The 12,263-nt window shown below is 44.0% G+C and overlaps 1 protein-coding gene across 1 annotated transcript in view; it reads right to left on the reverse strand.

Moving 5' to 3' along the window:
- Positions 1-9,107: 9,107 nt before the first annotated feature.
- LOC120989039 (dehydrogenase/reductase SDR family member 4-like) overlaps positions 9,108-12,263 on the reverse strand; it is a 47,549-nt gene continuing 44,393 nt past the window's right edge. The window contains exon 9 of the mRNA XM_040416887.1: positions 9,108-9,564. Coding sequence (XP_040272821.1) covers positions 9,450-9,564 — 115 coding nt within the window. The 3' untranslated portion in view covers positions 9,108-9,449. The remainder of the gene's footprint in view (positions 9,565-12,263) is intronic.

Raw genomic sequence — 12,263 nt, forward strand, 5'->3', positions numbered from 1 at the left:
ACTATGGGGCATCTGGTGGTATTTTTTTTTTTTAAGTGGCACTTCTTACTGGCACATTATGGGGGGGGGGACCATGGGGGAGAGGAGCACTATGGGGGCTCTAAAGGGGCTTTTTTTTACACATTATGGGGAGAACGGCACAAGGGGGCATCTGGTGGCACTATAGGGGCATTATTTGGGGGGCACCATGGGGGAGAGGAGCACTATGGGGGCTCTAAAGGGGCTTTTTTTTTTACACATTATGGGGGGCACTACAGGGGAGAACGGCACTATGGGGCATCTGGTGGCACTATAGGGGCATTATTTGGGGGCACTATGGGGAAGTGGGGGTACTAAAGGGGCCTTTTTTTCTTATTGGCACATGGGGGCATTATGGCATCTGGTGGCACTAAGGGGGCATTTTTCACTGGCACATTATGGGAGGCACTATAGGGGAGGGCGGCACTATGGAGGAGTGGAGCACTATTGGGGCATATGGTGGAACTTTATGGGGCGGCACCATGGGGGAGAGGAGCACTATGGGGGCATCTGGGGGGTCTAAAGGGGCTTTTTTTTTATTGACATATTATGGGGGCACTATAGGGGAGAATGGCACTATGGGGCATCTGGTTGCACTATAGGGGCATTATTTGGGGGCACTAAGGGGAAGTGGGGGCTCTAAAGGGGCCTTTATTCTTATTGGCACATTATGGGGGCATTATGGCATCTGGTGTCACTAAGGGGGCATTTTTTTACTGGCACATTATGGTAGGCACTATAGGGGAGAGCGGCACTATGGGGGAGTGGAGCACTATTGGGGCATATGGTGGCACTTAGAAGGGGCATTTTTTACTGGCATATTATGGGGGACACTATGGGGAAGGGAGAGGAGCACTATGAGGGAATTTACTGGGGCACTATATAGGGGTATTTTATACTGGCATACATTATGGGGACATTAGCTCAACAGCGGGCACTAAGCGGGGGTATTTCATGTACTGTCATATTGTAGGGAGAATTATTAGTACTAGGAGGTATTATGCGGAGCTTTGCTAATACTGGGGGGCTATGAGGAACATGATTACTAGTATGGGCACTATAGGGGCATTATTACTACTAAGTGTGCTCTGGCAGAGAATTATTTCTATTTTGGGGAGCCCTGTTACTTTGGGGGGCACCCTGCCACAGTATCAGCTTAGCACAATAATTTTTGGGGGACATTATCTTTATACTATTAGTGTCTGGGAACAGTTATTTTTTTAGAGCACTGTGTGCCAATAATTGTTGAGGGGGGCACTATCTGTGTGGTAGTAGTATTTCCAGGGGGACTGTTTCTGTAGTATAGTATTGGGGGCACAGCGGGCACAGTATTGGGGGTGGCAGGAAAGGGTGTTCAGAAGATGTGAAGATGATGGAAATGTGGGAAACTAATGTCTGTTTGTTAATCTCTGCAGAGATGGGAGATGGCTGAAAAATCATCATGGCGGTCTGGTCTGAATGGAGAAGATGAGGAAAGAGAACGTCTACAACAAAGGTGACATCACTGGATGTAAGAGGTATGTGGTGCTATGTAGGAGAGGAGATGTTCCGGCTCCTCCCCCTGCCATTTGCAGAAGGAGGATTCAGAGCTGGGTGAGGACGGTCAAGGGGGGCAGCAGGCCACGGGCGGGTGGCAGATGGTGGGGGGAACCACAGGCCTTGAGCAGGATCAGGGGAGGGAGGAGAGCGGAGGAGATTCCTGGCTGTAGCTTGTTATATAAGCAGGCAGTGCAGCCAGGACAGACCCTCCCCTCTCCGTATGATGTGTAGAGACAGGCCGCAACTATAGAATGTCAGCTGTACAGTGTTTGTTGGGAGTGGCCTATTATATGTAGGAGGGGCTTTTAATAATGGGCGGTTGTTATTTTCCTGCAGGCCTTTTAGAATCACCAAGTAAAAGAATCAGCACAACACACTACAACCTTTCCCTGCATTTTTAAATATAAAGGGGGCTTTGAAAAATTCAATTAGCATAGCGCACTACACATGCCGCATTTTTTTGCCTTTCGGACCCCCCCTAAAGAAAATTCCTGGGTGCTCCCCTGGAGGGGGCACAGAGGGCATTTCTACTAAGGAGGGGGCACAGAGCCAGAGGGCATTACTACAATGAAGGGGGCACAGAGGGCATTATTACTTTGAAGGGGCACAGTGGGCATCATTACTGTGAAGGGGGCACAGTGGGCATCATTACTGTGAAGGGGGCACAGTGGGCATTTTTACTGTGAAGGGGCACAATGGGGATTTCTAATATGGAAGGGGCACAATGGGGATTTCTAATATGGAAGGGGCACAGAGGGCATTACTAGCACAGTGGGCATTACTTCTAAGGGGGCACAATGGGCACCCTTACTGTGAAGGGGACACAATGGGGATTATTACTATGAAGGGGGTACAATGGGGACTATTACTGTGAAGGGGGCACTATGGGGATTATTACTGTGAAGGGGGCACAAAGAGGGCATTACAACTGTGAAAGGGGTACAGAGAGGGCATAACTACTGTAAGGGGGGCACAATGTAGGCATAACTACTGTGAGGGGACACACATCTGTACAAAACTACTGTGAAGTTTGTACAATAAGGGCAATACTACTGTGAGGGGGTACAATTTTTTTTAAAGTATTGGCGGGAGAAAGGACCCGCCCCGGGTGCCAAACACCTTAGGCACGCCACTGTTTCCTTTTATCCAGAATCTTTATTCTTCTCCTCCTGCTTCTTAAAATTCAACATGGAAAAAACTGAATTCATCATCTTTCCTCTATTATAGTTAAAGGAAACCTGTCACATCCCAAAACCATCCCAAGCTGCCAGCAGTACCTGTGTGGTACTGCTTGCTTCAAGTCACGGTAACCACGCCCCCTCGCTGTGACTAACAGCCGGCTGTTCGGCTAAGGCAGCCGAACTCTCGTGCATAAGCGCTGTCAGTCACAGCGAAGGGGGCGTGGTTACTGTGACTTGAATCAAGAAGGCCGCTGCCTCCTTGACTCCAAGCATGTGTGGAGAAGCCCATCGGGCAGGGGGTAAAACAACGTTTTCAATACTTTTGCTGCATCTGCCTTCAGGAAGAAAGGCATCATCAGAAACACACTGCGGGCTACACGCAGTTACTGCTGGCGGCTTGGGATGGTTTTGGGAGGTGACAGGTTCCCTTTAATATCATGATGCTTTCTCCAGTCTCACAGGTCCACTGCCTGGGAATAACAATTGATTCTGCCCTCTCCAAGCCACACATCCAGACCTTCACCTCACCTGCTGCTTTCAACTCAAGAACATCTCTCGTATTTGATCCTTCCTCACCCTTGAGGCAACTGAAATGCTAGTGCATGCCCTCATAATCTCCCACCTAGATTACTGCAACATCCTACTTCATGGCCTCCCATCTAGCACTCTCGCACCCCTTCAAGAATAGATGCTCCAGGGAGAAGGGAGAAAGCCTTTTAGGTTAGGAGAGGAGCACAAAACTAGGAAGGGTGGCGGGCTTTGGCACTTTGAAAAGGAAAGTCCACCCAGTTGGGCACTTGGGAGCTGTTTTTCATAGGAATAAAAGTGCTTTTCCTGGACATGGAATAAACATCCAGATGACATAAAAGCATGGTTATAATTTTTTTTTTACACCTTCTGATGGCCATTGCTGGTAGTTATATTGGTGAACTTTACATGACAGGCTCTCTTTAATCACATATTCATTGCTCTGTTTTAAATCTACATGACCGACTTTCCTAATCCCCAAGTCTCACCTCACCTTTCTATTCTTATCCCATTCCTGACTTTTCATCGGTCTTCAACCCTGCTCTCACCTTTCTTCAACCTATTCCACCCTATCTTTTAAACCGCCAATTTATGAGGTACACACCTTGTCATAAATTAGGCGCATCCTCTGGCAGTTCCTGTGCCTAAGCTGAACTGTACCCAGCTGGTGTAGATTTCAGTCATCATTTACTTCAGAAAGCTGGCATAAATGAATGAAAAGGGCATTGTAGAAGCACTATTTGTGCTTAGATTTAGGCACAATGACGTTTTAAACGTTTGTGACTTTTTTTTACGCCAGAAAACCTTCGAAGGTGGATGATACATTATTCCCACTGTATGCAAAAAACACTAGAAAAATGCCACAAATACAGCAGGTTGCTAAAAACCACCAAAGGTAAATTCATATATGTATTGACTCTTATGCCCATCTAATTCATGCTCAATTCTGCTGCCCACTTAATCCACCATTTTCCTCTGCCAATCTCTTCTCTGTTCCTCTCACAAGTATCTCCAAGAGTTCTCCTGGGCCTCCCCTATACGGTACTCTGGAACTCATTTAGATTGTAGGGCCTCTCTCCCTTTCTACCAGTCTGTCAGTTTATGGTTCTTGTATTGTGTGTGTAATTCTTTTCATGAGTACATTTTGGTACGGGTTTGTAGGCTGGCTCAAAAGTTTAAGTTTTAAGACAGTGAGGAACATTTATCATAACTGGTGTATCCATATGCCAGTCTTGATCTTCCTGCACTGGCGTCAGATGCACCTAAAACTGAAGTCTTCGCCAACTACAGACTGGCGTAGATGTCAGCTATAACTTATGCCACTTTTTGGTAATAATTATAGTAAATCTGACGGGCCTTGTAAAGCCCCAGCCCTTTTCCCATTTAAAAAAAATTGCCAAGAAGCTTAAAAAGCCGAAAATGATGGTGCACATATTGCACCATCATACGCCACAATTTGTGACTTTTTTACTCCACAATAGTGGCATAAAACCTTTAGTAAATGTCCCCCAGTGTGTGAATTCTGCTTATAAAATCCATAAGACCCATATTGGGCTATTCTTTGCCTTTTACAATGCTGACCACTTTGTATTTCTAAAACTTTCTCAACTTTAAGATGCATTTAGACAAGCAGATAATCGTTTGTGCACAGGGACGTAGTTATAGGGGAAGCGGCTTCTTTGGGGACCTGACCCAGAAGGGACCCATCCATGAGGAGGTCTAAAAGATTTTGTCAGGGCCCCCTCAAAAGTATTACACAATGAAATTATATACAGTGATAGTGTAGGAAACGGATGGAGCAGCTGCTGGGCCTGGTCTGAGAGAGCGATCTTTACTAGCCGCAGGAATGGGGGTGGCATGAAAGGAAGGGGTTGCAAAAAAATTACTGGGGGAGGGGGGGCCATTCAAAAATTTGCTGTGGGGCCCAGTCATTTCTAGCTACGCCACTGTTTATGCGATCACCAACATGAGCGACTACTGAAGGAACGTTCTAGCAGCCAACTAGCATTTAAATGAAAGAATTATCGAGTAAAAAAAAAAATTTTTTTTTGATCGTATAATCGTGGATACGCCTGCCTAAACAGGCTCTCTATCGTCAAGAACGTACACGATGCACATTTACAGAACGCAATTCATTAATGACAAACGATGATTGTACTTGTTCACATCAACGATTTCACAGACGTTGAACGAGCATTCTTGGTCAGATTGCTCAATCGTTAGAAACATTTACATGCAACGATTCTCGTCCATCTTCCATCGCTTGCGTTCGAATCGTAACGATTATCTGCTCATCTAAATCCACCCTAAAGGTCTGGTAGTTTTTGGTTCTTCTAGCTTTCAGAAAGGCCAAATTCATCATCTAGCCAGCTATCAGTTTGGATTACAGTTGAGTCTCTTTCTCTTCTCCATGTTCACCTACAGTCTTTAAAAACATAGATCATTAGGCTTCCAGTATCATCTTTTTTCTTATTGACACTCTAATTTACCACTTATCTGAATCTTGACACTACTGAACATGTCCCATCTATCCCCTCTATTAGTCCATCTGCCCCCCACAACACAACTGCAGAGTGCTGAGAGGGCTGTCATGGCAGCTAAAGGTCTAACATTGGGCATGGTCTGATACAGTGCCTGTCAGTGTAAACTGACACTTAGGGCTCTTACACATGACCGTTGCAAATTGCACGTCTGCAAAATACAGATACTGGCCATGTGCATTCCGCATTTTGCGGAATGGAATGTCCGGCCCATAATAGAACAGTCCGATCCTTGTCTGTAATACGGACAATAATAGGACCCGTTCTATTTTGTTGCAGAACGACTATGCGGACATACGGAATGCACACAGAGTAAATTCCGTTTTTGATGTCGACCAATTGAAGTTAATGGATCCGCATACGGAAAAACCGCATTAAGGCTGCTAGCTGTGACCCAACCAGAACCCATACCTATACATATAACCAGAGCTTCAATTTACCTTGCAATCCACTTGTCTAGCTCCTGTGTAAGCCTTCAACACCCTGAGAGTATCATGGCGCCCGATCTTCCCTCACAAAACTTCAAAGACTACAATCCCCACAATCCCTAGCTTTCCTTCTGTGAGTGTTGATGTCTGATTGGCTGCCTGATATACAGTCCAGTCACGCCCCCTCTACTCAGTAATCACCAGCACGCTAACACGCCCTTTGTTTCACAAGACATTTAGCAACACACTGAGCATGCTCGACCTAACAAAGGCTCAGAACTACAGGTCGATGCCATGGTAATTTATGAGGAAACATAGTGGATAGCAGAGGAAGAAGACTACTTTTATAACTACTGAACGGTAAATATGTGAAATTTACATTATATTAGGAAATTATTGATGATGAATTAGTCTGAGGCTACTTTCACACTAGTGTTAATATTTTCCGCTATTGAGATCCGTCATAGGGTCTTAATACTGTAAAAAAACGCTTCCGTTTTGTCCCCATTCATTTTCAAGGGAGACAAAACCTAACTGAACAGATCGGAATGCTCCAAAATGCATTCCTTTCCGTTCTCATATCGGAGAGCAGCATGCTGCGGTTTGATTTCCATCCTGGAATGCGGAGCAAGACGGATCCGTCATGACCCACAATGCAAGTCAATGGGGGATCCATTTTCTCTGACACAATCAGGCACAATAGAAAACTGATCCGTCCTCAATTGACTTTCAATTTTGTTCATGATGGATCCGTCTTGGCTATGTTAAAGATAATACAACCGGATCCGTTCATACCGGATGCAGATGGTTGTATCATCAGTAACAGAAGCGTTTTTGCTGAACCTTGCCGGATCCAGCAAAAACGCTAGTGTGAAAGTAGCCTAAAACATAAGTTATATTTATGGTAACCAGAATACCCCTTTAAACCTGAATTTAAATGAATGTTCTAATACAACATGAAAAAAGTAATATAGGAGGTCATCTTGTAGATTATAAGCCCTCTCTCCTTCTGAACCAGTTTGTAACTCGTCTTGTTCATGCTTAGTGAAATTGTCTGCATTATGTATGTGCACCCCTTATCATATGTACAGCGCCATGGAATGAATGGTGCTTGAATAATAATAATAATAATAATAATAATAATAATCCACTTTGGCCTAGTCTTATTAGGAGAGTGACCAGCCTCTAGAACTCCCAGCAATCAGAGGTCGAAATACACATTTTACAGTTCTCATTTAAAACTAAAGTGCTGTCCATGCAATGCACAAAAGTCCTAAATTCGGGTAAGTGGCAGACGCTCATTGTAGCTGCTCCACAAGGGAATACATTAAAAGGGTTCTTCAGGAATTAAAAAAAATGAAAATACCTAAAGGGCTTCTGTCACCCCACAAAAGTCTTTTTTTTTTTTTTGGATAGTTACTTTCCTTATAGCGCGATATAGGAGAATATAATCTTGTCACTTACTTTCATGCGGCCGTTTCTTTAGAAAACGAAGTTTTATAATATGTAAATCCGGTCTCTACCAGCAAGTAGGGCGTCTACTTGCTGGTAGCCGCAGCAGAAAACCGCCCCCTCGCCGTGTTGATTGACAGGGCCAGCCGTGATCTCCTCCTCCGGCCGGCCCTGTCAGTATTTCAAAAATCGTGCGCCTCTGTTCATTCGGCGCAGGCGCTCTGAGATGAGGAGGCTCGTCTCCTCAGAACTCCCTCAGTTCGCCTGCGCCGATGACATCACCGAAAGAAAAGACGTCATCGGCGCAGGCGCACTGAGGGAGTTCTGAGGAGACGAGCCTCCTCATCTCAGAGCGCCTGCGCCGAATGAACAGAGGCGCGCGATTTTTGAAATACTGACAGGGCCGGCCGGAGGAGGAGATCACGGCTGGCCCTGTCAATCAACACTGCGAGGGGGCGGTTTTCTGCTGCGGCTACCAGCAAGTAGACGCCCTACTTGCTGGTAGAGACCGGATTTACATATTATAAAACTTCGTTTTCTAAAGAAACGGCCGCATGAAAGTAAGTGACAAGATTATATTCTCCTATATCGCGCTATAAGGAATGTAGCTATCCAAAAAAAAAAAAAAAAAATGACTTTTGTGGGGTGACAGAAGCCCTTTAAATATTATTTTATAATAAATATATTCACAAATACCTTTCATTACTTAGAATGGCTTGTTTTGTCTAGGGAGCAATCATTAGGAGAAATAAAATGGCCGCTGTCCTATCAGTACACACAAAACCTGTCCTAATCACACAGCAGGACCAGTTACTTCACCACAATCAGCCATAGAGCTGCCTCATCCTCCTCTCTGCTTTGCTTGTTAGGAAGCATGATCCTGAATACAGGTGAATCTCTGTGAGAATGGAGATGATGAGGAGACATCAGAGGAGGGTGGGGATGTGGCTAATGAGCAGCAGCACTTGTTTACAGTCTCCATCACCCCAGTCTGTCCTGTCCGTCCCCGCTGTACTTCATGTCTCCTCATGAACTAAATTCCCTAGAGATTCAGCTAAAGTTATTATCATCTGTATTCAGGATCATAATCCCTGACAAGCAGAGAGGAGGAGGAGGCAGCTCTTTACCCCAGTGTTGTAAAGTAACTTGTCCTCATGTGTGATCAGGACAGGTTTTGTGTGAACTAATGGGACAGCGGCCATTTTGTTTCCCCTGTTGATTGCTCCCCAGACAAAATGAGCCATTATAAATAATGAAAGATATTTGAGAATATATTTATAATAAAGTGATATTTAAGTATTAATATTAAAATTTTCTTAATTCCCGGAGAACCCCTTTAACTCTTTCTCTAATTAGGTATTTGACAATGTGTTTTCAAACCAAGACAAACCCTTTCACCATAAGTAAAAGAAGGAACACTGATTAATGCCATCACTTTTATTGTTCATCTACCGTAATTAGAATTTAAAAAAAAAAACTATTTACACAATTTAATGCTGATGTGATTTCCTAAAGTGTTTTACACATCCCCCGTCAACAGGCAATGGACATGAAGACAAGAGAGTGGGTGTGACATGCCTGCCATCTTGTGACATTATTCATGGCATTCCTGCTGAGCATGGTTTAACCTCAGTTAGGTCACTACATTCTAGCCATCATAAATTCTAATTCTTTCTTATTTGGCAATAAACCATCCTGTAAATATATTTAACATCCAGCTGAACACTGTCACAAAGAAGAAAAAAACTATTTGCATGTGATGCTCAAAGACGAGATTGCCCCCCTCCTGCTACTACAATAGTTTCCCCGGTGACATACGAAGCATCAGGAGAGCACAGGAAAGACACGGCTCCGGCGCATTCTTCTGGTTCTCCAATTCTGTAAGACAAAAAAATAAATAAAACAACAAGTGCACCACCTGTGCAGAGATACATACAGATAGACGGTAGGTATGACAATACCTTTCACAAATCCTAACCCTTTCCCAACCCTGATATTTTTATATTTTGCAGGGCGATCTTTTTATTGAAACCATTTTGGAGTGTGTATAACTTTTTGATCATTTGTCAATTCTTTTGGCAGGTGAATCGATGAAAAATAGTGACTCTGCCAGTTAGATTTTTTTTCCATTATAGCATTCACCGTATGGGTATGCATTTATATTTTATTAGTACGGATGTTTTCAGGTGCGGAAGTGCCAATGATTTTTATATTTTTTCATTGTTTATTTTTATTATGGGGAAAGGGGATGATTAAAATTTTTATGTTATTTCATTTTTTTAAACTTTTTTTACACCTATATTAAATCCCCTTTAGGGACTTGAACATGTGATCATTAGATTGCTTGTCCCATAAACTGCAATGAATTACCATTGCAGCCTATGGAACATTCAATACGTTCCTATGAAGGCCATAGGAACTATTGCTGTGGTAGCCTTGGATCCTTCAGAGAGACCAAGGCTACCTCAACGAATGAACAGATTCCCTGTCTCAGCATGAGGAAACCGTTCAGAACCCGGGAGCTAAGATGCCGGGGTCACAACGGACCATGAATCTGAGAGGTTAAATATCGGTGATCGGCATTATTGCCAATCATAAACATTAGCCCGGATGTGACCAGCAAACCCGCTTCTATGGCACGTGCTGCGCCCTGCTGAGGACGCCAATTTTAAAGATCTGATATGTAGAGCAGACATGCCTGTTTTAGTGACTACTAGCATTCCCCATGTAATAACAATTCTGGGGTATCTATTCTTATGACTATGTGCCATTCCTGTATTATTAATCTAGAATGAATTACAAGCAGCTTGCTACGAATGTCAAGGTGAGTATTACCAGTAGGGGTGTGTCCCCGCACAGTCCGACATTATCCAATCAGTGCTCTAGGGTTGTTTCGATACCAAAATTTTGATTCGGTTTTGATACCATAAAAAAGTATTGCGATACTCGATACCACGCGAAAAAAATAAAAACGCCAAAAAAAGCCACGTGCATTCCGCATTTTATGGAACGTCCGGCCCCTAATAGAACAGTCAGATCCTATTTTTTGGGGGGACAAGGTGACAAAAAAAAATGGTGCAGTTTTTATTTATTTATTTAGTTTCTGTTACGGCGAATGGTTTGGACTTTTCCGACGTGGCAATATGTAATATGTTTATTCATTAATTATATATTTTATATGTAAAATTGGGAAAGGGGGTGATTTATACTTAATTATTTATTTTACTTTTTTTTTTAATAACCATTTCCCCCTTAGGGGCTAGAACCTGGGATCTTTTCATCCCTTGTCCTATTCACCCTAATAGAACCCTATTAGGGTGAATAGGATCTCAGACTCTCCCTGCTGCTCTGTGCTTTGTGCACACAGCATCAGGGATTTTACCATGGCAGCCAGGGCTTCAGTAGCATTGTGGCTGCCATGGTAACCGATCAGAGCCCAAGGATTACACTGCTGGGGCTCCGATCAGAAGTTGCCACTGCATCACCAATGAGGAGGAGGTGAGGGGACCCTGTGGCCAATGCCACCAATGATTATAATACTGGGGGGTAGGGGGCGCACTGCGCCACCAATGATTATAATACTGGGGGGGTTGAGGGGAGGGGGAGCACTGCGCCTCCAATGATTTTAATACTGGGGAGTAGGGGGTAGGGCGCACTGTGCCACCAATAATTAAAATTTAATACAGGAGGCGGATGTGGCACCTGAGGGGTTAACTGCCGCTGATCGCAGCTCCTCACCAGCACCTGCCTCCTGGATTTGTATTAAACGTTTACTTTCATTAGTGGCGCAGTGCGCCCGCCCCTCTCTCCTCATTGGTGGCATCGGCAGCAGCGGCACAGGGGGGAGGGAAAGAGTGCTTCCTTCTCCCCTGTGCTGCAGAGGAGGACACGGAGCGCGCTGAGAGCAGTGTTCTCCATGTTCTCTGATACTAGACTGCGCAATAGCGAAGCCTAGTATAGAAAAAAGGCAAATCCCGGTATCAATACCAGACAAAAGTATCGATTGGGTATCGAAAATTCGATACCCGAAACAACCCTAGTGCTGACAGTGTGCAGGAACACACACCCAACTGGTAACACCCATCTGGACAGTCATTGCAAGCTGCTAGCAATTGATTAATAAACTCCTAGCAGGAATAATAAAGGAATGGCAGAATTGTTATTAAAACAGGGAACAAGTAGTTTCTAAAACGGTGTGAAAGGTTTTTCATTTTGGCAGCACTATGTCATTGAAAACGAAATACAAGATATTGACCTGTAGCAGTCCACTGTCCGTTTACTGCTATTGTGGGACAAGAGGTTATCTGCAGGGTAAACTTCATTATAATAGTAGTTGTAGAATTGAGATGATGATATGACAGCTCTATTATTCTCTCGCTAGGTCTAGATAAAGATGGCCACAGAAAACAACTACACTGATTAAAGTGTGATGCTCTAATTTAGCCACTACAGGGGAACTCTTTGGTCGCAGTGAATGGTCTGAATGTGAAAGTTGAGAGGAAGAGAAAGTTTAAGAGCCAACATGGGGAATAGAATTACATAGAGTGACTTCAAAAATTATATCCAGAAAACCATTC

Source organism: Bufo bufo, chromosome 2 (assembly GCF_905171765.1).
Source record: "Bufo bufo chromosome 2, aBufBuf1.1, whole genome shotgun sequence".
In the NCBI taxonomy this organism is placed as follows: Eukaryota; Metazoa; Chordata; class Amphibia; order Anura; family Bufonidae; genus Bufo; species Bufo bufo.